This window comes from Hippoglossus stenolepis, chromosome 5 (genome assembly GCF_022539355.2).
Source record: "Hippoglossus stenolepis isolate QCI-W04-F060 chromosome 5, HSTE1.2, whole genome shotgun sequence".
In the NCBI taxonomy this organism is placed as follows: Eukaryota; Metazoa; Chordata; class Actinopteri; order Pleuronectiformes; family Pleuronectidae; genus Hippoglossus; species Hippoglossus stenolepis.
In genome coordinates this window covers 25,939,367-25,963,709 of record NC_061487.1, presented here as the reverse complement: position 1 = coordinate 25,963,709, position 24,343 = coordinate 25,939,367, and the positions used below count along the sequence as shown (strand labels likewise).

Below are 24,343 nucleotides of genomic sequence, written 5' to 3'. Positions count from 1 at the left end.
GCATCAGTGTGGTTCCATATTTTTATTTCTTTCAGTGTCAGACACTAAATCACGTCTCAACTTCAGATTAGAAAACACATGGAGGTGGTTGTGTTATTGTAATAATATAAGTCTGATGACTCAGCCTCTTTAAATCAAATCCTAAAACTAAATACTTTCTTAACTCCCTGATTTGACCTCGTTCCTCATTTTCTGTGAAACGGATTAAATTTCTGTCTCACATTTAGTGTTTTTATTCTTTTATGACTTTATAATATAATTTTTCATGGCTTTCTAGTCTTTTTTCTTTTTATCTGTGAGGAACTTTGTTACTTTATTTTAAGAAGATTTCTATGAATAATGAAATATCATTATTATATCATCACTATGGTTCAAGTTCTCTGTCAAGGGTTTGAACGACTGGTTTCATGGAAACACACAGCTGCCCCCTACTGGATGTTATCATCTGTCTGAAAAGAGCTGAACTACAACATTTTGTGTGTGTGTTTATGTGTTTAGGTGCATGTGTGTGTGTGTCGGTGCTGTTTTTGTTATTGTCGAATGCCGTATCAAGGTGTCAAGACACTCGACTGCTTATTAGAACCTTCCAGTTCCTCTCTGTGACATTCCACACACACTGAAGATAAGTGAACACGTGTGTTCAAACATGTTCAACACACGAGGACATGAAGCGTGTGAATACACACAAACCACCTCATCACAATCAGCAGCAGCAGCATCAGCTCCATTAGCCTCACTCCCTGCCATATATAGTTAGATTTCTGTTTTACACTATTAACTTTTGTTGTGTTTTTTATGAAACACTTTGCTGTTGTGTAACTGATTTACTGGCTTTTAATTTCCTTAAAGATTTGATTATGAAACAACACAAATTGAACACGTGTAAAAATCAATAAAAAACAAGATGTCTCAGCTCATCACTCAGTTCATGGCAGGAGGACGTGATAGTAGTAATTAAACTTGAATTATACACATGCACAGACCCAGTGACCATTATACCACTGTGCTTCACAACTATAAGTTAATTACTGAGGTTATTGTACCATGTGGTTTAGTAATAAAGTTTAATAGCTCTTTCAAATTTTCCCTGGAATTAAACTATTATTTAACAAAATAACAATATCAACGTTATTTATCTTCCTAATAACATAATGAAATGACTTGAAATGTATGCATTGATCCTCTTTGTTTGTTTGTTTGTTTTTTATTTATTTATTTTCACATTTGTTGCCTATAAATTGTTGAAAATGTTGTAATAATGTATGTTTGGATCTGATCTGGATTTGTTAAGTCTGTGTTTTTGGTGGAGAGGTGCTGGGGGTCTTCCACGGCTCTAGAGGGCGCTGTTGCACTTCCACCCCGCTCTCACTCTGACTTTGTTGCCGGAAGTAAATCCCACTCCTGTGAGGGAAGGAGGTCGGCGTGTGTTGATCTGTTTCCACGTGTCGGTGAATTCATTCAGATACAAAACCAGATTAAGGGTTTTAAACAGATTAAAGTGAATCGAATCCAAACAACAGCGATGGGTAAAAAAGGGAAGAAAGAGAAGAAGGTGAAGGGAGCAGAGAAGACGGCGGCCAAGATGGAGAAGAAGGTTTCCAAGAGAAGTAAACGAGAAGAGGTAACTGGATTTAAACTCACTAACCAACTAACTAACCAACTAACTGACTGACTAACTAATCAACTTATCAACTGACTGACTGACTGAGAAACTAACTGTGGATTTAAATGAACGTATACTAACTGACTGTAGATTTAAACTAACCAACTGACTGACTGACTGACTAACTGTGGATTTAACCTAAATCATCAATGTGTAATTATTTGTATTTTTTTTCAAATGTCACAAAATGAAGCTGATGTTTATCTCTGTAGCTCATTGTCATTATTTAATATCATCTTATTACTAAACTCTCTGAGTGTTGATTATTTATCTTTTATCATCTGAACTTTCTTTTCGTTGTTGTTTTAGTTGCATTAGTTTTTAAATCTGGAGGTTTAACATTATTCATTTTAAAATCCTGTGAATTGCATCTGAACAGTTTGAAAGGTTCAGTATAAATAAAGTTTGATTGATTGTTCTGTTCATTACGTTGTTTAATACAACTACATTAAAATTAAATCGCAATTAAATTCAAAATTAATTAATTTAGTGTAAATTAACACAAAACAGAATTTCACCACAACATAAACGACTCTAATGAAAAACAATTACAGACTTTTCTTTCCTTCCTTCCTTCCTTCCTCCCTTCCTCCCTTCCTTCCTTCCTTCCCTAGGAGGACCTGGAGGCTCTTATTGCTGAGTTTCAGACTCTGGATGGAAAGAAGACTCAGGTTGTGGAGACGACGTGTCCTCCTCCGTCACCGAGGTGAACCCCCGCACTTTGTTCAACCTACAACCCGCCTGCTGGAATAGAAACGTTTCTTAATCTCTCACGTCTCTTCCTGCTTTTCAGATTGAGTGCGTCTCTCTCTGCTCATCCTGAGAAAGATGAACTCATCCTGTTTGGAGGAGAATTCTTCAATGGAAAGAAGGTAGAAAGATACTCTGGACCCTGAGATACTTGTATTCTTCTCCTTCTGTGGTCCTTACGTGTTTGAGACGTCATCAACGTGGTCACTCAGACATTTTACTTGGGGGACTGACAGGAACGTTTCTGGAAAATGTCCAATGCAACAGACTTAGACCTTTCTGGAAAATTTCGGGAAATCATTTAGACTTCAGTTCATGTCTGGAAGCAGCTTTATACGTGTTCCTCTGCCTGAGTGAGTTAGAAAATAGTCAGACAAGAACAACCACTAATCTGAGTTTCTATCCTACACACCAGTCTTACAATCACCAGCTCTGTACAAGCTGAATCTGAGGATGAGCCCATTAGCTTGAATTATGTTTTCTTCTTTTTCCGGTTTTGACAGTTGTTAACTTTGTTTGCAGACGTTTCTGTACAACGACCTGTTTTTCTACAACATCAAGAAGAACACGTGGGTGAAGTCCGACATCCCCAACCCTCCTCCACCGCGCTGCTCTCACCAGGTAAATCCTCCACGTGGATCCTCTCCTGTCTCCTGAGTCTCGCCCCGATCACACTGAACATCACAGTGGTTCCTCACTCAGATTTATAACCAGCTTGAAAAACAGTGGGACGTTTTTCCACAATGAGAGAGGAGTTGATTTACAGAAGCATGTGTCACTCCAGTTGGAAGTTTGAATGCAACTGATGGTGTGATTCTTAATTTTAACCACAAGGGGGCAGAATGCCACAGCACAGGTGGGGGGGGGTGGGTGGGACTGAGTCTTATCAGCAATGTCATCATGGCTGATGGCCTGTTGCAAGGAAACAAATTAAGTCAAGGGACAACAGATCTTTATCTCACTCTGTTTATGCTCTCCTCCTCTTCCTCCTCTTCCTCCTCTTCCTCCTCTTCCTCCCTCTCCCTCAGGCGGTGATGGTTCCCCAGGGTGGGGGCCAGCTCTGGGTGTTTGGGGGGGAGTTTGGTTCTCCGAACGGGGAACAGTTCTACCACTACAAGGACCTGTGGGTGCTGCATCTGGCGACACACACCTGGGAGAACATCAAGTATGTGTCCTAAAAGCAGACGTCGTAATAAACGGTGGAATTATGGGTCAACGTTTGTGTTTATAATGATTTTTAAACATACATCAGTGTTTTAAAATGAGCTTTGTGTTTTCCAGGGCGGCCGGGGGTCCGACGGGTCGCAGCGGACACCGGATGGTCCTCAGCAAGAAGCAGCTGCTGGTGTTTGGAGGTTTCCATGAGAGCACCAGGTAAAGTGTCACAGATCAGGAGGATACAACAGGAATGTTCAGTACAGGAATGTTCAGTACAGATATACAGATATGCAGATATACAGATACGCTGGTGTTTAAGTTTCATGAAATGTTGTTTTTGTTTGACTTCCTGTAACAGTTCATTGAGTCTTTTTCTATTTTTGGCTCAGTTTCAACCCTTTTCTCTCCTGATCCCTCCCCCACGTCCCCTCCCCCTCCTCAGGGATTTTGTCTATTACAACGACGTCTACTCGTTCTCCCTGGAAACCTTCTCCTGGTCACGCCTCACTCCGTCAGGCTCCGCCCCCCCTCCACGCTCGGCCTGTCAGATGACTTCCACGCCCGACGGCACGGGCGTCATCATCTACGGCGGATACTCCAAAGTTGTGAGTGTGTGATCTGATGCTTTAGTTGCATGTGCGTCTCCTCCATATTGATCATAGAGACTTTAGTTCTGTGTTAATGTGATTTACTGTATTTAAATGTTTGTGTTCCTTTAGAGAGTCAAGAAGGATGTAGAGAAGGGAACCATCCACTCTGACATGTTCCTCCTGAAGCGAGAGGGTAAAGATGGCCAAGGTACAAAACACTTCACTGTCAGAATCTTTTTGAGACGGTACGACCACAGAAATCATCCAGCTACTGTCATCTTTTTGTGACTTGTCCTGTTTCTCCGTCCTCCAGAGAAGTGGTCATGGTCCAGGGTGAGCCCCTCAGGTAGCAAGCCTCATCCTCGCTCTGGCTTCTCGCCGGCGATGGGCCCGGCGGGGCGGGCGGTGCTGTTTGGTGGGGTGTGTGATGAGGAAGAGGAGGAGACACTGGAGGGTGACTTCTACAACGACCTGCACCTGTATGACACGGGGAAGAACCGCTGGTTCCCCGGCGTGCTCCGGGTAAGCTCCACCGCCACGATTCACCTGCTGCGTGAATGAATGTAGGAAGGTTTGTGTGGAAGAGAAGTTCACATGAAGCCAAGTTTAACACCAGCACCAACTTCAGGATCTTCTCGTCATGGGGGGGGGGAAGAAAAGCACATGGATGCTGTTGCTTTTTCCAAATGAATTCTAATTTATCCGTAGTAGAACTCGACTGATTTAACATTTGTGTCCGTTCAGGGAAACAAGACGGAGAAGAAGAAGCGACGCAGGGGGAAGAAGGAAGGAGCCGAGGGGGAGGGAGGAGAGATGGAGGGGGAGGATGGGGAGGAGGCGGCGCCACAAGGACCCACTGAGGTCGTCAAGGAGATCGTCACAGAGGACGGCACCGTGATGACCATTAAGGAAGTGATCCCTGGAGCTCAGGAGGAGGAGGAGGAGGAGGAGGAAGAAGAGGAAGAGGATGAAGGTTAGATAACACAATCACACAAACGCACAACCACAAATATCCAGAGAGTTTGGACAATCCCTTGTTTTTGTCCTTTTGACGTTTGAATTCTCATTGATTTCAGACTCAGATGTAAGTTTTTCTTCTCCTCAGCTTCAGCCTCCGTCAACCTGGTGGAGCCCTGTCCGAGGTCCAGCGCCATGGCAACGGTGCGCCAGGGCAAGCTCTTCCTGTTCGGGGGGATGTTTGAGGTCGGTGACCGCCAGTTCACCCTGAACGACTTCTACAGCCTGGACCTCCACAAGATGGACCAGTGGGAGACTCTGGTTGAGATGGATCCCAGTGAGTCAGCCGCTCGAAAACCCAGTAACGCATGTAAACAAAGAGGACCTGAGATTTAATCACAGGCACCTCACCAGGCGCCCCGGAAGCTCCCGATGCAGGAGAGGAGGTGGTGATAAGACGGGAGAGACGCATGTGAGGTTTCATTTGGATTTATGATTCTGTGTCCACAGAGACGCAGGAGTGGCTGGAAGAGTCTGAGTCAGAGGGCGATGATGAGGAGGAGGAGGAGGAGGAGGAGGAGGAGCTGAAAGGAGCAGAAGGGAAAGAAGACGAGGTTGAGTCTGAAGGGGAAAGTGACGATGAGGAAGGTAATAATATTCAATCTGTATCTTTGTCACTTCACCTTTTCATGTGAATTATAATGAGCAACAAGTAACCAACCGACTCTGTAGCTGCTTTTTAAATTCTAAATGATATGTTTCTGTGTCCAGATGAAGAAGAGCACCCGGCAGTGCAGGAGGGGGAGCCGGTGACTGATTATCAGATTCGTACGGAGAAGTACTGGACGAAACTGGCCCGGACTAAAATGGGCCCTGACATCAAGGACAAAAAGGTCGCAAAGGTCGCCCTCGCCATGGCTAAAGTCTTCCATGAAGACCAGTAGTGGAAAAACGCCAAACTGTTCTGAATGACTGTGTGTGTGTGTGTGTGTGTGTGTGTGTGTGTGTGTGTGTGTGTGAGTGAAATATCTTGTAATGTTACTGCAAACAATTCGGTAATACAAGTGAGATTTCAAAACAAAGACATTTAACCATCTTCCTACTGTTTAACATTTACATGTTATTTTTAATTTCGGGTTTATAAGAATATTTAAAGTTTTATTATTGTTTTTTCAAGATCATCATCAGTTTTCATTTAAATAAAATAACTAAACTGAAATAACACTTTTAATGCTGCTGCTCTCACTTTTGAAACCACAGTGCTGAAGCTTACAGAGGAAATAACTTCTGTAATTTTTTTTATTTCTTATGGTTAGTGTTCTTTTATTACATGTTTTAATTTTACCAAAATTCTTCTTCTCGGTAGTGGTAATATTTTTGTGCACTTATTTTAAATTCATTTAGCCTCTTGGTTCTCGTCTCCTTTGAGGAGTTCTGCAGATTCTGGTGAAAAGTCCCTGTGGGTTTGTCACAAAAACGTTTTTCACATGTTTACAAGCATCCAAACCTGATGGAGGAGGAGTCTGGGTTTTACACTGAACAACAAACTGTGTTAGAAAGTTTAGACAAAAACTAAAGGGACCACGTATTTGTAAACAGGGACGGTCCCCACCTGGTGGACATGTTGGTCCACGTAGTCAGTCACAGGTGGAGGAAGGTCCTGTGACAGCTCAGATTGACGACTGCTCCTGAGAGACAGTGCAACTTAAATGTATGTTTCAATAGAAATGAAACTAGAATGACACTCGGGGAGCGGAAACCTCCACCGAGGCCCAACAGTCCCCTCATTAAACATCATTTGAATTCATTACATCCAGATTTTTATTGAGATCAACACTAAATTACAAATACAAACAGACATCAGTCTCCTACGTGAGCCTTTCAATCAAGATCCATGAATATTTCCCTGGGAAACTGGTGAAAATGCTTCAGTAAAGTGGGAAAGTTGACCTTCTTGGCCCGCGTCCCATCCTTCCACCAAAACCAATAAACCTGTTGTTCACCTTAGTTCTTACTTTACTTTTCCAAAGCCACACCCCACAGATCTGTTTGAAAAGTAAAACTATGTGTTACAGCTCAAATAAAAACATAATCCAGTCTTTCTTTCTTATCTTCTTTTGGCTTTATCCTCCTGTTTTCCCAACACCTGATCCTACTGGTTTCTTCTTCCCTTCCAGTAGCAAGATCTGCAGATATGATGGGGACGATTGTGTGCCCCCTGCAGATATGTAGCTGCAACACATTTCCTTTGTCTGAGTTTCACTCGTCTACAGCGAGCGAGACGGAGACGGGGAACAGAGGGAGAGAGAGAGAGAGGAGAGCAGGTGGAATTTAGGAATCGTCAAAAGAAGGGAGAGGATGGAGAGCAGGGGCAGAAAGAAGAGATGACACGACGGTGTGGGAACAGTGGGCAAGTAAAAGGGAGAGGAAGAGGATGGAGGGAGGGATACAGGGGAGGAAGAGGAGGGGGAGTGAGTGCACGATAAGTCAGGGAAGACATCAGTCACTGTGAGCAGCAGCCTATCCCTCTGTGACCTATTTTATCCTCCATCAGCATGCTGAACGAGGGATGAGAAGAGGCTGATGAATAATAGAGGAGAAGGAGAGATGGATGAGAATGAGGCTGCCTTCCTCTCCTTCTTCTTCCCTCCTTTTCCCGTGCCCACCCCCCCTCTTTTCTTTTCTTTTTTTAAATTTTAACTCCGGGACAAAAAAAGACTCAATAAATAACTAAAGAGAAGAAGATTTTTTTTGGGTGCTCTGCTGACGTGAGGCCTCGTAGCGTGGGAATCGTCACAGACGCGTCAGTGACTGTGTGTGAGCGACAGAGAACTTGTCGTACGCGACCATATCAGGCTTTTTATTGACTTTGTGTTCGAGATGATTCAAGAACAGATTGTCAATAAAGTCTTTGTATCGTGAGAGGACTGACTCACTTCTGGCTCGACAGGAAACACTCACTATTTGCCAAACTGACAACAAGCTGATGTCAGACACGCGTCCGTCTACTAACCAATCAGAGTCAAGTCGAAGTAGACACCGCCCACGTAGGTGATGACGACAGGACGTACGTGTGTGTCAGACAAAATGTTTTAGTTAAAATATGAACCCGAAAGTAGCCAGAGTAAGTTAAACAAATGGAGCAAACACACGAAGGTCGGACTTTCAGGTGTGAACCATTAAATCCGGATGTTCCAGACTTTCTTCCCAACTTTCTCTTGCTTCAGGTCTTTGAGGAAGTTTCTGTTTTTATCGTCCTCTGAACTTTGAGTGTTGTCGTCCAGTTGTTTCAGTAAAGAACCCGATATGAGGAACGTTTAGTTTGAGCGTTTGAATCCTCAGACTTGTGGCTCTCCAGTTGTTCGGTTTTCCTTTTGGAAACTCAAGTATGTTTTTAAACCTTGTGAGCAGATCTTTCTTTTTTATTTATTTACAATAAACTGTAAATGAAGATGGACGAAGGATATGAATCGGACATGGGTGCTGCCATGTTGCACTTTTGACGTCAGAGTCTCTGAAGTAGTGATGGAGGAGCGGTCAGTTGTTTGTTGTTTGTCAGAGAATAATTCTTGGCTCTCGATGAATGAAGCCCGATGTCCATGAGCGTGTACAGAAATCAGGATGTAGTGAATTAAACCGGGTTTCAGGAGGAGACAGTTGGGCCTTGACGGACGAATGCGTCACACTCCACCTGCGTTCTGCTCTTCACTGTATAATAACGTCTCTAATGACCCAGTAATCATTATCCGTGACTGTGTCAGAGCTCTCTTCCCTCTAATTGATTCCTTCCACATTATGTCATGGCTTCGTACGCGCGCACACTGCGGTTTCTAATTTCTTTAATTCCTAATCCCTCGGTTGTGGTCAGGACATCAGTCACCACACTGCGCCTCCCCCCTTCCTGCCCTGTACCTGCTCACCTTCTCTCCGTCTCCCTCCTCCCCCTCTCCTCCCCCTCTCCTGCCCTCTCTCTCTCTCTCTCTCTCTATACTACCAGTGTGTTTAGAGGCCTAAGCCTTAATCCCCGGCCTCGCACTGATTTTATTACTGTAATCTGGGCTGGAATTGGCTTAGCTCTCTCAGACACTGGCGAACAGGAGGACAAGGACAACAACAGCAACAGGACGAATAATTAGAGGACGGATGACCACACCTGTAGTTTCCTGTTCGCCCTCGCTGAGGTTTAAACGTCCGCTAATTGATCCACGTTGACCTTAAATACTCAAACTAGCTTCAGGGCAGAGAGTGAAAGTGTTTATTTCCTTTAGTTCTCGTCACAGCGGTGGATGTTCATGTTTCTGATGAATTCATTATTAAATGAATTAGTTGTTTGATTCTGTAAAAACCAGGTGAAGCATCACGATTGACAGAGTGTGTGTTTAGACGGGACCTCGATGATGAGGCTCTACTAGACGATCACAGACTCTGGCTGAAGAGATGGAACCTGAGTTTGAGATCCTTGATATCTGAGATCTGGCTTCATGGAAATCATCGACTCTCGATCAATGATCCGCTGAGATCTCTTCTTTCAGCAGATGCTTCCTGTGAATAGCAAACTCAAAATGTTTGAGTGTTTCTTTTTAAATCCAAGTAGCTTTAACACAGTTCTCGTATCTCGTTTCTTTGACTGGACTCCTGGTTTGCTAACTCCTGATCAGCTGCAGTTATCACATTTTTCCAGTCCTATGTGAATGTTTGACTGTAACCTCTCTACCTGGCCAAGAAGAATACGAGTTATTATTTCACAACTGTCCATTTGTTTGTTTGTTTATCAGCAGCATCACACAAAAAATACTTCACAGAAAAACTTGTTTGAACGATGGAACATGGGCCAAGAAAGAATTAATAAAATGTTGGCGCTGATCTGGGATTTATGACTTTCTTTAACATCGCAAGATTTTATGTTTTTTTGGTGACATTTTCATTAATTTCATAGACAATACTTCATGATGAAATCTTGATGAATAAAAACAGGCATATTTAGGAGACGTCTATCTGTGATTCTGTGGAATTTGCTGCAGCTTGACTGGATTTAACTGTTGTGCCTCCACCGAGTGACATTCTGCTCTGTTTGTTTGTTTGTGAGTCAGCAGGATGACGCAAAAACCTCTGAATGACACCGTTCGGTAACAAATACAAACCTGATGTGCAGCCGAGGGAATGTGGATTCAGTTGGGAATCAACAGTTTTATACTTTTAGAAGCTATGATGTGGATTTGGTGCAGAATTTAAAAACGACTGTTGGGATCTGAGTGCAGCTAAAATACATTGTTTTTGTTATAATTGCACATTAGATGTTTTAGAATATAGGAACAAGAAGGTGAATGTTTCTTGTACGTTTGAAGGTCTTAAGTTACCAACGACCAGCGGATGTTAGCAGGTGTTAGCAGCCACCAGTAGATGTTAGGGACATAACTTCATTTGTGCACTTTAGCGTCATCAAGTGTTTTGGCCTCGTGATCAACGCTACAGGCCGAACTTGAGATCAGACGTCATTACCTCTTTGCCTTTTTAAACTAAACCCTGTCCCCTGACAAGATGGAGAATATCCCTTGTGTGTTCAACCGCACTAATTAATGCCTCGTTGACGTGAGCGGATGTTAGGGACATGTCTTCAGTTGTGCACCTTCGTCATCTTGTGTTTCGGCCTTGTAATCACAAGCCCGCCTCCTCTAAGGCCGGCCCACCACAGGTTGATGGGACCTGGGTGCGTGTCCCTAACATCTCGGGGGCCCAGTTGGGATCTTTCCTCCTGATCCGGAGCCATTGGCCGATGACTGAAACTGTGCACCCCCACTCCAGTCATGTCTCAGGTCACGAGACTGAGGCCAGATGCAGGGAGACGGACACAAGCTGAGTAAAGGCTAAAAAGCTACAGGTGAGGGAGGAGGAGAGGAGCTGGCCTGGCTGTGGAGTGTGTGTCTCTTTAAGAGCTGGAGCGTGCTATTGAGCAGGAGGAGGAGGGGTGGGTGTTTGGGTGGGTGGGGGGTGGTTGGCTGCATTGGAACAGTCCTCTCTAATGAGCAGATTTTCTGAGAGAGAGAGAGAGAGAGAGAGGGGGAGAGAGAGAGAGAGGGGGAGATAGATAGAGCCATCCAGCCATAGGAGGAGAAGAGCTTGTGAGGCAGCAGGCTGTGCGTCAGCCGGCGCTCCGTAGGGAAACATGGAGACGAGCAGGAGATGCTGAGGAGGACAGAACGACACCACAACAGGATCTCATACATGGATGTTATTTCATCAGGCAGGCAACCTGAAGGCAACCCACGCAGAGGATAAACCACTTATGGACGCAGTGGATTAAAGACCTACAGACAGACTGAGAGAAGGGAGGGGGGCAATAGAAGAAGGAGAATTAATCAATCCACTTGTTTATTTTCATTGGGTGTGTGTGTGTGTGTGTGCGCATTTGCTGTCAGAAAGTGTGCATGTGTGTGTGCATGCATACAGTGTGTGTGTGTCTGTGTGTGTGTGCAGAAGGCAGGAGACTGCATTGCTGCTCTCCAGCACCACAGGACCAACACAAAGCAGATTACCTTATGTTTTCCCCCATTTTTCTGCCTCTCCCTCTTTCTATGCATGTGTGCGACCAGGCCAAGTGTGTGTCTGAGTGTGTGTGCGTGTGACACACAATAAGAAGAGGATGCTGGAGCCTGAAGTGAGACACACATTCCGACTTTGAATGATTTTCTGCTTAGGAGCGAACCCAAAGAAGAAACATTTTCTAAAGAGGGAGAGTTTCTCTTTTTCCTCACCACGCTAAAATGTCACAGCTCCAGTCGGGCTCTCGCTGCTGATCAGGGTGGCTCCTATGCTGGAGGAAGCCTGGAGGTTTGAAGGGCTGCCCCCGGGGACACTTCTTGGCTCGACACCCCAGAGAGGTGGAGGCATCGTCAGGTAGGAGGCGGCAGAGCGAGTGGGCCTGAGCCGGAGAGCAGGAGCAGAAGAGTAGGAGGGAGAGTTCGTTGCGTTTGTGTTGGTGGAGGCTGATTTGAGGCCGGTGGAGCCGCCGGATGGTTTCATCTCCTGCTCAGAGAGGATAATGGCAGCTCCGGGCCCACTCTCCTGTCTCACCTGCGTCTGCCACAGAGGAGACGGGAGGTGCTAGCCAAAGAGACAAGGAGCCCAGCGAGAGGATGGTGTGAACAGCATCTCACTGCCTTTTCCCACCAAGCCGGGAAACCCCTGACACTCCTGTGAGGGGCCAAGTTTTGTTTTCCACCTTGTTTCTCCTTCTCCTTCTTCTTCCTGCCAGCTGGAAACAAAGGGTGGCGTCTCTCGATTCGTGTGGGAGTTCGCTCCCTCTTCCTCCCAACTTCCTCCCTCTCCTCCTCCTCCTCCTCCTCCTCCTCCTCACCGAACTCTGAATTCAGCTCCATGGATTGATCGTAGCACCAACCTGTCCTTCTCTTTCCTCCCTCTGTTTTCTTTTTCTTTTCTTTTTCTTTTTGTCGAGGCTTCAGGGGAATTGCCAAGACCTGTTTCATGCATGTCCACTGGCGGCAGGTTCAACTTTGACGATGGGGGGTCATACTGCGGCGGGTGGGAGGAGGGCAAGGCGCACGGCCACGGGATCTGCACGGGACCCAAAGGCCAGGGCGAGTACTGTGGGTCCTGGGCCCACGGCTTTGAGCTGCTGGGCGTCTACACCTGGCCCAGCGGTAACACCTATCAGGGCACCTGGGCTCAGGGCAAGAGACACGGAGTGGGTGTTGAGAATAAAGGCCGCTGGGTGTACAAGGGCGAGTGGACGCACGGCTTTAAGGGACGCTATGGCGTCCGGGAGAGCACGGGGACGAGCGGGAAGTACGAGGGGACGTGGAACAACGGCCTGCAAGACGGATACGGAACAGAGACGTACTCGGACGGAGGTAGGAGGGGAAAGTTGCATTGTGGGGAGCTGTGGGGTTTGGGTCTGAGAGTGTGTGACAAAGAGTGTGAGAGGTTGTGTGAACCAGAGAGTCGATGTAAGAATGATTGACAACTGTCCTCAATGAAAACGACCGCCTTGTTACCGGAGGGAGATTGAACGACTGCTGACAGTTACCCAGGTGACAGATTTACAGTGGGAGGAGCTTGTCCCGAGGTCTTCTCGGGTCATCCTTTCTTCTGCCGCCGCCCGCCCCTGTCATCACACCCATTCATGCAGAGGCAGGGGGTTGCACAAGGACAGTCTTTGATGAATGATTCTCAATCTCTAGTTTCTTCCTTTCTCGTTTCCCTCCTCTTCCTCTCTTTCCTCCGGTCCTAACCCCTCGATTCAGCTGCATGAGGACACACTGTTTATTTGGAGGCCGTCGATTCAGGCCATGTAGTCTTAAGGGAGGAATAAAGGGACAGAGGGACAGAGGAGGACAACAGCTCCCGAGAACCAGCCGTAATTTTCTGTTAATTTCCCCACAGCAGCACAAACTGTACGTTTTTTAATTACTCCCGTGTACTGTGAAGTATTTTCAAATACACAGCAAAGGCTCCAGACTTGTGTGGCAGCGCAACAGGCGGATTTTTAATTATTATTCCACTCAAGTCATCCTGAAGTTGACGGTAAAGCAGGTCAGTGCAGAGAGCTGCAGCAAATTAATGCAAACACGTCAATAAGTTAAAACCTAAGATAATCTTGTTGCCTCTGTGAAGACTCTCCTGAGTTGTGAAATTCTAATTCTGAGTATTATAAACTTGTACAGTGATTTAAACTGAGAGTTTATAGCCTTGCTCTAAATGCTGAAGTCAACCAGCTAACACAGTGATGCTAAGCTACAAGTTAGCACGTCACCTTTCTAACATTTGCTAATCAGCACTGAACCTTATATGTTGCTTATGCTCACGTCATTAGTTTGATCAAAGTCTTGCATAAATTCCCATTTGGACCTGAAGTTAGATGAAAGGGGATCAATGTTCATCCTCTGGGGAGCATGAATGTCTATAATAAAGTTCATTAATGGAAATCCATCAGACAGTTGGATGAAGTTACTGTTCAAAACCAAAAATGTAAAGTTCACGATTGTGCCGGAGGAAAAGTGACAGTAACACTTCATCCTGACGTTGAGGAAATCATTTTGAGATACGGGTCATTTTGGTCAATCCAATATTTCTCTACATTCTCATCTCTACAGCCAAACTCTGCTTGAATCTGTATAAATACAACAAGTACAATGTTTTCTTTTGGACCTTGGCCAGAAAATCTGATCGTGTTAGCCAGTTATTTGCATGTAATATATCTATGACTTGGTTTTCTGGTCATTTGATTGTTGTAAAAAGTTAAATCATCACTTACGGCAACAAGATGAACAGTTCTCTTTGTTATTTGTTGCATAAAAAGTGGTTTTGCACATTTACAGATATTTTACAGGGTCTTTATTTTACAGAATATCTTTTGAATCAGCACCAGATTTGCCCTGAAATTGAAATCAATGCCGTCAATGCACTTAGACCCCGGCTCAGTTCAGTCACCGTTAATGAGACACATACCATATGGATTCCTGCTTAAAAATAGAAACACACAAGCACACGTGCCATGCATACACAATGTGCGTGTAAAAAACGCACACGGAATCGGGCCGATAAGTGTGTGAGCTGAGCAACTGAGCTGACAGACGCATACACACAGTACAGTTAAAGCCGTGTTACATAACTCTACAACCAGCAGGTTTGACAAAGCTCGTCTGGACCACACACACACACACACACACACACACACACACACACACACACACACACACACACACACACACACACACACACACATTGTCCTAAAGCAGCCCGATACAATCCACAGACCAGACGGGTGTGAGAGGTTGATTCAGGACGGAGGAGAAGAAGAAGTGGGCCTGATAGATAAGCAGACAGATGGGAGGGACGGAGAGACGGAGAGACGGATGGACAGATGTACAGACTGATGGATGAGTGGATCAGTCAAGTGATGGACAGATAATGGAAAGATGGATGGATGGATGATTATCGTTATTACTACGAGAGATTCTCCTCATCGGGGGACGAGTGAGGTCGTTTCAGAGAGAAAAGGGATGAAGGATGAAAAACGGAGAGAAGAACAGAAACGTGATAAGAAAACCTCCCGGAGAGAAGAGAGAGAGAGAGAGAGAGAGAGAGAGAGAGAGAGAGAGAGAGAGAGAGAGAGAGGAGATAACAACACTGTCGCTCTGTGAAGTATTTGAACCCACATACTGTAAATGCAGCAGAGATTGGCCTAGTTATGAGTGTTTATCCAGCTCCAGCAGTACATTGTGTACTTATACTGGCAGCATGTACTTGTCTTTCACATATGAGGTTATACATCAAACTGAAGGTTTTTATAGAGAGTGATTGACCAAGCTGCAGCATTAACATCTTCTACTACTACTAGTACTTCTACTACTACTACCTCTACGACCACCAACACTACCAGTACTACTACCACTAATACCACCACCAGTACTACTACTACTAGGTGTAATCTGGACAGTAAAATATGGATCACTGTGTTTACACATCTTTTCTCTCAGCCAATCATCGTGACTCGCGAGCTCAACACAAGTCCTTCCTGTCTCATGTTTCAAAATAAGAGCCTTGTGCCTCGAGAAGGATAGTTTATGTATTAAATTTCTTCGGACTCTCGACGCAGCTTCGAAACGTTCGTATTTAGCATTGATCATCGTTTTCTTACGCTAATGCGACATCATCATGTGACAGTTAGCAGCTGTTGGAACAAACAAGTAGGAGGATGTGAAGATGACATTAGTCATAATATAATTATGCTCTATAGCATGTAAATGGGAATATAAATGGAATATTCTATTAGGAACTCATGTAAACATTATTTTCTAAAAAATATAGTTTTATTCTGAATGAGCTCAATGTTCCGTGAGAACATAACATCAAGCTTAACCCGTTTTTTAATGAACAAAATAATTACAAACTATAAATGAGACTCATTTGTAATTTTGGATTAATTGGATTTTCTTTGAGAACCAGAATTAAAATAGAATAGTGGTTAAATAACGACAAGAAGAGAAAGTAAGTCAAATAAGTCGTGAAGGTGGACATCTTTTCTGCCGACTAATCACATTAACAGAATCCAATCTGATTTCCGGTGGATCTCTGAAGGAACGAGGCCTCGGTTCTTTGAGCGCTCGTCGGATTAAAGCTGACGATCTAACCTTTGTAACCTCAGGACTCCGTCTCACCCAAAGAGTCCAGAGCCAAAACATTTCAAAGATGCTCTGCAGCCGACACACGAAGAACAGGCTGTGCACCTCAGAGCCGGCTGCGTCTCCCTCGGTGGAGTTCATCCCTCTCTCTCCTCCAACTACACCCGAAGCCACTTTTCTAGGAATCACTCCTCCTCTGCTGTTTGGCTTTTTTCCTTCCTCGTCCTACGTTTGCAAACATCCCTCTCTCCTCTCCTCTCCTCCCACCTCGCTCTTTCCCACCCTCGCTTCACTGCATTACCTCGGAGCCGCTCTGTACAGTAGGGTTTCCATAGCAACGCTCACCGACATGCAGCGGGTCAGCGTGTCACAGGGGGACTCAGTGTTCCTCGCTGCTATTGGCCGCCCGGCTGCCTCTGCTAGGCTCTGATTGGCCGGCTCGGCCTTCCGGGCTAATTGTTTACCGAGATGAAGAGCTAAGCTGACTGATTACCAACCACACACACACACACACACACACACACACACACACACACACACACACACACACACACACACACACACACACACACACACACACACACACACACACAGTAATCATTTTAGTGGGGAACGAAGTGAGTCACAAAGGGAGAGGCAGAGATTACAACTGTCACTGTGTACAACAGTCACATTACACCAGGACGGACGAGCTAACGGTCACAGTATCAAACACACAGAAACTGAATTATTCCACCAGATGCGAAGACAAGATCTCAGGAGGACAGTGACGGCTTGTCTCTAAAGTCCCAGACGATCACAGATGCTCGGAGCTTGTGACGGCTCAGAAGCGTCCCGGACCCTCGGCCCTGTCCCCCGAGCGTTTGGCAAATGCTCTACAACAACATTATAATTGTCCGGCATAAACATATTCTATTAGTTCGCTCAAGGCTGCCACCAACGAAGTCATTATTCCAGCTCCGACCACATTATGTAAGCTGATAACATAAATACAGATACACCCCCCCCAACTCCACAGCTCGGAGCGGATCGGATGATTGGATGATCTGCTCCGACACACGGTCAGTGTTTTTTTTACTTGGAGTGAGAAGCCAAATCAAGTCTAAAACCTGCTTCCCTTGGACCGAGTTTGAGGGAATCTGTTTGCAGCCTGTTTGAGAGAGTGGGAGGAAGCTGTTCAGCGAACAGCGCCGCTCTGTCTAAGTTTCTCTGGATCACTCGGACGAGCAGGAGGTTGGGTTGGTTCAGATTGGACCATTTTCAAGTAGCTGGTCAAATACACAATCACCATTGTGTCTTAAATATGACCTATAAGACACAATCTAGTTGGACAAGACGGAGACATGAGGTCGGAGACGCTACTGAATATTTTTTTACAGATATTTACCCCTTCGTTTACATTTATATTTTATCCACACGACCTTAATTTTCCGTGTGGATGAGCGGCTCAGACGCAGAGGAAAAGTTAGTTTTGCAAAATATCCAGATTGGTTTTTCCCGGGCATCAAACACACCAGAGGGTTCGGTATGTTTCTAGAACCTGGGATATTATAAGTTAGCAAAGAGAGGTGTTGTGAAGCAGGACTGATGTGATGTTCGTGTTAAGAAGCTTGATTCTTCAGAAGTTGTGTGTTTGTTTTGTTCAAAAGTCAATCCCCCTTTTGTTGAGCTATTTTTTGCATTTATTTGAACACCAACTTCAATTTCTTTAAGCCTCCCTGTGCATAAAACATTGATAAAAGCAAAATGCATTGATAAAATCGACTTCTGGATGAATTATGTGGCTTCAACATCACTCAAGCTTCTACTCAACCCAAGAGACTAAAATGACAACATGAGATTTGTCTCTCCATGTTGAAGAAAGGGAGAAAAATAAATAATCCTGGATCTGACCATTTATCCGGATTTGCTCCAAAACGTTTTGGGTCAAACCCCTCCGCAAAATTTCATGGAAATTGTTTTGGTAGATTATGAGTAATTCTACTCAGATGGACGCAGAACACAACGTTATGTTCCTTCATGGTTCAGTTATAAAACACAGTCCAGGATCTGAGAGTGTGATTCCTCTGTAGTTTGTGCAGAAGCTGAAGTTGTGTTGTGTTGGAACGTTGAGTCGTATCTCCACCCTGATGTTAAAGTCGGGATGTTTGCCTCCATATTTCTTCTTTTGTCGGTTTATTATCGTCCCTGTTTGTCCCATTTGATTGTTTTTAATCGTTCATTACGTACTTTCTTCTTCTGCTGATTTCACTTTGATAGCCAGGCCCTTTATCGTTGACCTACTGGCGTCAGTGTTTCTGAGACATTTGTACATTACAGTTCCCTTGTGGAGACTTTTACTTCTACAAGTGCTTTGGCATAATGTTTTTGTGAATGTGCCCCAAATTGTTTTGCACATGCATGCATGACCGTGTAGCGATGCATTGTAATACCTGAAAAATTCAAGAAATGTGGTTTGGATGCAGTTTTATCATACAAATACAGTATAGTATTTGTGTTTATAACGTTTTTGTGTTTATAAATCACTGAATTTTAATACAAAAACATTGGTTATAAAATCACAAACAGCCGTGTTGTCGTTGGTCTTTTTTATGAAATGTTTTAGCAGATAAATAATCCTCAAAGAGACTCAGACAGAAAAGGGGCCCGAGCAAAATCTCTTAAACGGATAATGGTCGCACACAGTGATTTACACGGGGCAGAGGTTTAGCTTTGAACTGACTCTCTCCGTGTTGGGTGATGTGTAGTTTAGGACGTGTGTGTGTGTCCAGCTGTTTGTCCAGCCTGTCTCACTTGTCTTTAGTTACCTGGTCTGTGTCGTTGTCACTCTTCCCTCCAGTTGACGTGTCTGTGTTCCTGACTTTCTCTCTCTCTCTCTGTTACACTACAGTATCCACCACTTTTCTACATGATGTGAATCCTCAGGCATTAGATTGACCCACACATTCATTCAGATAAAAAAAAGTGTAACCTTTAAACGGTGGAGTCAAAGAAAATCCACCTCCTGTGTGTTTGCACGTTTTTTTCCAGCGACACAGTCAAATCGTACGACAAAGACATTACGTAGAAATGTCACTTGCACTGCGCTTTGATGGTTTCTTTTATACTCAGAGTCACTGCAAACACGCACCTCCTCCACCGCCGCAACAAGCCCACTGCAGGCTGTAGCTTATGTAATGGAACGGTTTGATGTTTGAAGTGAGGATTTGCGATGCTGTCTGAAACATGAAAACTCTGAATTATCTATCTTGGAAGTCTGCCCTGCACCACGGCTGCTGATACAGTACTAACGAGAAATACTAATGAGGCTACGCGAGCCTGTTGGGATACTGTACGGCAACTTTCCTGAAACTCTCGGTTACTGGGGAATGGATGGAAATGAGTTAACAGGGTCGGATTATATATTGAAATATGGCAGTGGAGGTTTTTTTAAATGTTTATCCACCCCAGTGTTTTAACTATAAAGTATTCCTCATCTTAAATTCTTTTTTTAGATATTTTTGGGCAGTAGGCTTCTATTCGTTAGGACGGAGTTAAGCATGAAAGGGGGAGAAAGACAAGCAGCAAAGGCTCGTGTCGGAATCAAACCTGCGGCCACTGAAGGACGACCTCAACCCTTCGTACACGGGACCCCACAGCTCACCTGCTTGTGGGGTCCCCCATGTACGGAGGCTCAAGTTCCCATCTTAGATTCTTAATGGTTTGTGTCAGACTCCTTTTAAGAGACACTGGGGCAATAGTTGTAAAGTTTTATGTCCCCGTCAAATGAATGGTCCAAATAAAATGAACCTAAACCTCCACACCTCAATAACATTAGGGCTTGTAAACCTTTTCAAGCCGTAACACAAATGAAAGTATTCAGCCTGAATAGATCTCCTTTAAAATCTCTGCTCCTGAAACCCCCCTTGGCACAAATGATCCGAGACACGAAGGAAAAAACAGTCTGAGAAACGTAGCCTCGTCTTTTCTAATGTTACTGTCACACAACAAATTTAAACTCATCCACAGCCGCTCTATTTCCACGCTTTTTCTTTCTTTCTGCTATTGTGCCGTACAAATGATTATTCTGAGGCTCATGAACTACAAACCTTGACTCTTGTGAGTGAACTCTGAAGCCTTGTCATCACAATACTCGGTGTGAGTTGCACGATACTCGTTGGAGAAGACGAGAGCTGTACAGTCCAGTCAAACCAGCATCATTTACCGATTTATTTCGACAAGCATCTCCCGCTGCAGCGTCTTCCGAGTGAAACACAGACCCAGAGAGACAGATGGCTTTTAACCTAGAAACAGGGAACAGACGCACGCGTTTCTTAAAGACACAATTATGAATTCAGCCCGTGGGTCGATCAAATTGCTGTTGTCCCTGTGATGTTTCCACAGCTTTGATCCCTCCGCGTAAAACTCTCTCCGTGCGGCTGCCTCGTGCCCGCAGTGGCCGCGGCCGGGGTTACGAGCCCATATGATGTGAGAGCACTTCCTGTCGGCCTCCAGGCGGAATCAGTGGAATCAAGTTGGCGTGCGAGTGGTGAAGTGGATTCTCCTCACAACTATAAGGCCTGGGGGGTCGAGGCCTTTATATATCCAGAAATCTGTTTTTTCTCTCTGTACAAGTGTGACAGTTGAACACAATGAGAGGAGGATAACCTCTCTACTGTACACACATGTTTCCTTCTGACTGTATAAAGTCTGAACCTCTGTTTTTATAGTTTCCACATCATGACGGGATTTGACTTTAAAACAATAAACGTGTTTGATTTTGATAGAAAATCCCGGCCGGCTTCTCTTTCAGCACCATGGAGAGCGACAGGCAGAAGCAACGTGGAGCCACACTGAATATTTTATTTACCCGGGCATTACTAATTGAAGCTGTTATTTGCCTCCAAGAAACCATGAAAAAGCAGAAAGCCACACACACGTTCATTCACTCGCACTCTGAGCTTCCTCAATGCTGAAACCTAAAACAGTCTGGAGCAACAACCCTGAGATAAACCCTGCGTCACTCAAGGCTGCAGTGTTCCGCTTTAGTCGAAAGTGTTTGTGGAGACAAGCGTTGATTTGACTTCATGGTCTTTCTGGAGGCTGCACTTTGTGCCGCCGTTGGTCTGTGCTGTGTTGTACTGGGAGGTAATTACAGGAGTATTTACAGTATTTAAATAGAGACGACAGAAAATAAGAAACACTGTGTTTACGCTGAGGCGGCTCCAACTGGAGGGTTATTCAATACTTTACAAATTAGGGGATAATAAGTGTAAAATCGTTCAAATCTGAGGTCACAGTGTGTTTTCCTTTCTTTTGGTAGTTATAAAACAACCTTGTATATAATATTTATCAATATTTTTTATATTTAAAAAAGTACAGACATTTGCAAATATCAAACTGCATATTCTGCACTAATTGTATATATTATATTGTGCATACTGATCTTTATAGTACATGCTACCTTTGGATGATACCAGACTGCTCTTTTTACTTTCTGGAGCTGTTTCACTACATTTCATAGTTTGTTTGTACTTTTTAATTTCTGTAGAGCTCTGCATTGCAGTAGTGGAATATAACAAAGTACATGTATCTGTACTTTTGTTTTTAAGTGATTAATAATTAGAGGGAACTGGTTCACTGATCCAATCAGAGCGGGCAGGTCACATTAGACCCCGCCTACTTCAACAATAGATTACATTAGGGAAGACTTGGCAAGTACTTTTACTTTTTATACTTATAAAGTATATTTAAAAGCAAGTACTTGCTTACTTTTACTAAAGTGGAAAAGTGACCTTTACTTGAGTACTTATTTGTGCTTTTACTTATGTAAAATGTTAGACTAGTACTTTCTCCACCACTGCTGCATTATGGGAGAGTAGTGAACATCCAAAACAATAATTTAGTACACATACTACTTGTTTTGCCCTTTTTTCTAGTGTGAGTACACTACATACATCCTTCTAGAATCAGTAGAGGAAGTGAGACTATGTGTAGAATAAGTTTTCTGACTTGTAGCAAACAGGTGAAGCTTGTGATCGTCTCTCTTCTTCTGCTCGAGGCGTTCTGTCGGTTTAATGAATAAATCTCACAACGCAGTTGCACGGATGTTGGTGTGTGTGTGTGTGTGTGTGTGTGTGTGTGTGTGTGTGTGTGTGTGTGTGTGTGTGTTCTTTGATCTGTCTATCATATGGTCGTACAGCTGTGTACTGACAAGATTACAAAGACCTGGCCAGATGTGCCGGCCAGCTGTCTGTGACACGGATTCTGTTTTTGTTTGTCTGTGTGTGTTAGTGTGTGTGTGTGTGTGTGTGTGTGTGCGTCTGTGTGTGTGTGTGTGTGTGAGGGATAATGACAAGGGCAAGTTTAGAAACAGCAGCACTTCTCAGAGAAGCTTTTTAAAAAGCACTCCTGCGTATGTGCCCCTGTGACTGTGTTTGCGTGTGTGTGTCTCAGAACGCAAGCAAGGATACGATTGGCTTATAAGATTGGCTCCATTCAGCACTTCCCACTTCGCTAACACATTGATCCCACAAGGGAAACGTTTGTGTGTGCGTTTGCGATTGTGACGGAGAACGTGGTTGCAGTCCTTATATGGTCGCGTAGTTTGGTTAGAGAATGAATCAGAGTGCTGTTACATCAGAGGTACGGGGCAGGAGGGATGGATCACTTGCACTCCAGCTGGAACACACACTTCCGTTGGAGTGTGTGGGTTTGTGTGTGTGTGTGTGAGAAGAGAGAGAGAGAGAGAGAGAGAGAGAGAGAGAGAGAGAGAGAGAAAGATGGAACCACACACACACACACACACACACACACACACACACACACACACACACACACACACACACACACTCAGATGCCCTACTTTTCAGATGTAAGGACAGTTATGTAGCAGCGAGCGCGTATGAATGAATGGGACGAGCCGACAAGAGGAAGACAAACCCATGTACAACTTCTCATCCTAATGTGTCTCTAATTATCTTTATTAAAAAATAAGATTTTAAATATGACATCACAGAGAGAGCTGCTGCTTTCGAGAAGAAGATTCCCATGATTGGTCGACTTTTTAACTCATATTATTCTGTATTAAATTCTTGTTTTGGATTCACACTTCTCTCCCACAATGCAGCAGTGGTGGAGGAAGTACGCAAACATTTACCTTAAGTAAAAGTAAATGTAACTCGTCTACTTGAGTAGAAAATTATCTATTAGTAATTATTTCTCAAATTATTTTATCAAAACATTTTAATATGACATCACAGAGAGAAGAGTCGAGTACTAAATTATTTAAGTTCTGGGATATTTCTGGATGTTTCTTTTCGTTAAAAACATCTTATTTATTCTTGTCAGTATTTTCCTGAGTATAACGAGATAAGAAGATCGGTCGACTTCCTGATTCAGACATAAACGGGAACAACACAAAACCTATTTGAATCGCTGATGGAACCTGAGACGTTTGTGACAATTCACAGATCAGGAGCAGCTCCACTGTGAGAGAGAGAGAGAGAGAGAGAGAGAGAGAGAGAGAGAGAGAGAGAGAGAGAGAGAGAGAGAGATGTGGGATGACCTTAACCCCAGGGCTCATCTAATAAAGAGCTGATATTATACGTAAATGGCACAAATTCAAATTAACACAATCACAAAGAGGCAAAGTGATTCGCTCAGTGAGAGACGAGGGTCTATCATCATTACTTTGTTTTGTTTTTGGCAATATGTGAATTTTACAGTGTGAGACTGACACATTGAAAAGGTAGAGAAATGTTAACACATAAAAGCTTCAAATATAAAAAACATAGTCACTCTTGGCCACTTTCATTTAGTCAAAGTAGCTCTTAGAAATTAAAAAGGGTTGGAGACCCCCTGGTGTAAATCTAAATAAATCTAGATGGGCATGAGTTAGTGTTTCGGATCAATGATTTAATAAACTATAATGACTTCAGGCAGCTTTGTGCAGATATTTGCTGCCGTTGTGTTTCCTAACACTGATCATCTCTACGTTTCTGTTCTCACTTGCTGCTCTGTGAGCTGCACGTCCACCTCCTGAAGATATCAGGACCTGGATGAACGAGACTCTGTATTAAATCTGTTTCTCTCTCTCTCTCCAG

The 24,343-nt window shown here is 44.0% G+C and overlaps 2 protein-coding genes across 3 annotated transcripts in view; both read left to right on the top strand.

Annotated features, from left to right (window-relative positions):
- Positions 1-1,382: 1,382 nt before the first annotated feature.
- On the top strand, positions 1,383-22,408 carry klhdc4 (kelch domain containing 4). 2 transcript variants are annotated; one of them, XR_007032717.1, is made up of 14 exons: positions 1,383-1,621; positions 2,278-2,369; positions 2,457-2,535; positions 2,936-3,034; positions 3,442-3,578; positions 3,695-3,787; positions 4,014-4,176; positions 4,291-4,369; positions 4,475-4,683; positions 4,906-5,134; positions 5,267-5,455; positions 5,629-5,766; positions 5,890-6,136; positions 22,352-22,408. XR_007032717.1 is itself a non-coding variant. In XM_035157241.2 (13 exons), the coding sequence occupies exons 1-13, from the start codon at positions 1,523-1,525 to the stop codon at positions 6,060-6,062; spliced, it is 1,779 nt and encodes a 592-aa protein (XP_035013132.2). In that variant the 5' UTR covers positions 1,383-1,522; the 3' UTR covers positions 6,063-7,217. The 2 variants fall into 2 exon arrangements, 1 of the variants encoding a protein (XP_035013132.2); XM_035157241.2 differs by lacking the exon at positions 22,352-22,408 and having other exon boundaries at positions 5,890-7,217.
- jph3b (junctophilin 3b) overlaps positions 11,137-24,343 on the top strand; it is a 33,942-nt gene continuing 20,735 nt past the window's right edge. Inside the window, exon 1 of the mRNA XM_035157240.2 lies at positions 11,137-12,986. Coding sequence (XP_035013131.1) covers positions 12,605-12,986 — 382 coding nt within the window. The 5' untranslated portion in view covers positions 11,137-12,604. The remainder of the gene's footprint in view (positions 12,987-24,343) is intronic.

Excerpts from the sequence above, each read along its gene's own strand:
- klhdc4 (XM_035157241.2), top strand. The coding sequence starts at position 1,523 with ATGGGTAAAAAAGGGAAGAAAGAGAAGAAGGTGAAGGGAGCAGAGAAG. Across the intron at positions 4,684-4,905 it reads GGTTCCCCGGCGTGCTCCGG|GGAAACAAGACGGAGAAGAA; the intron begins GTAAGCTCCACC and ends GTGTCCGTTCAG. Across the intron at positions 5,767-5,889 it reads GGAAAGTGACGATGAGGAAG|ATGAAGAAGAGCACCCGGCA; the intron begins GTAATAATATTC and ends TTCTGTGTCCAG.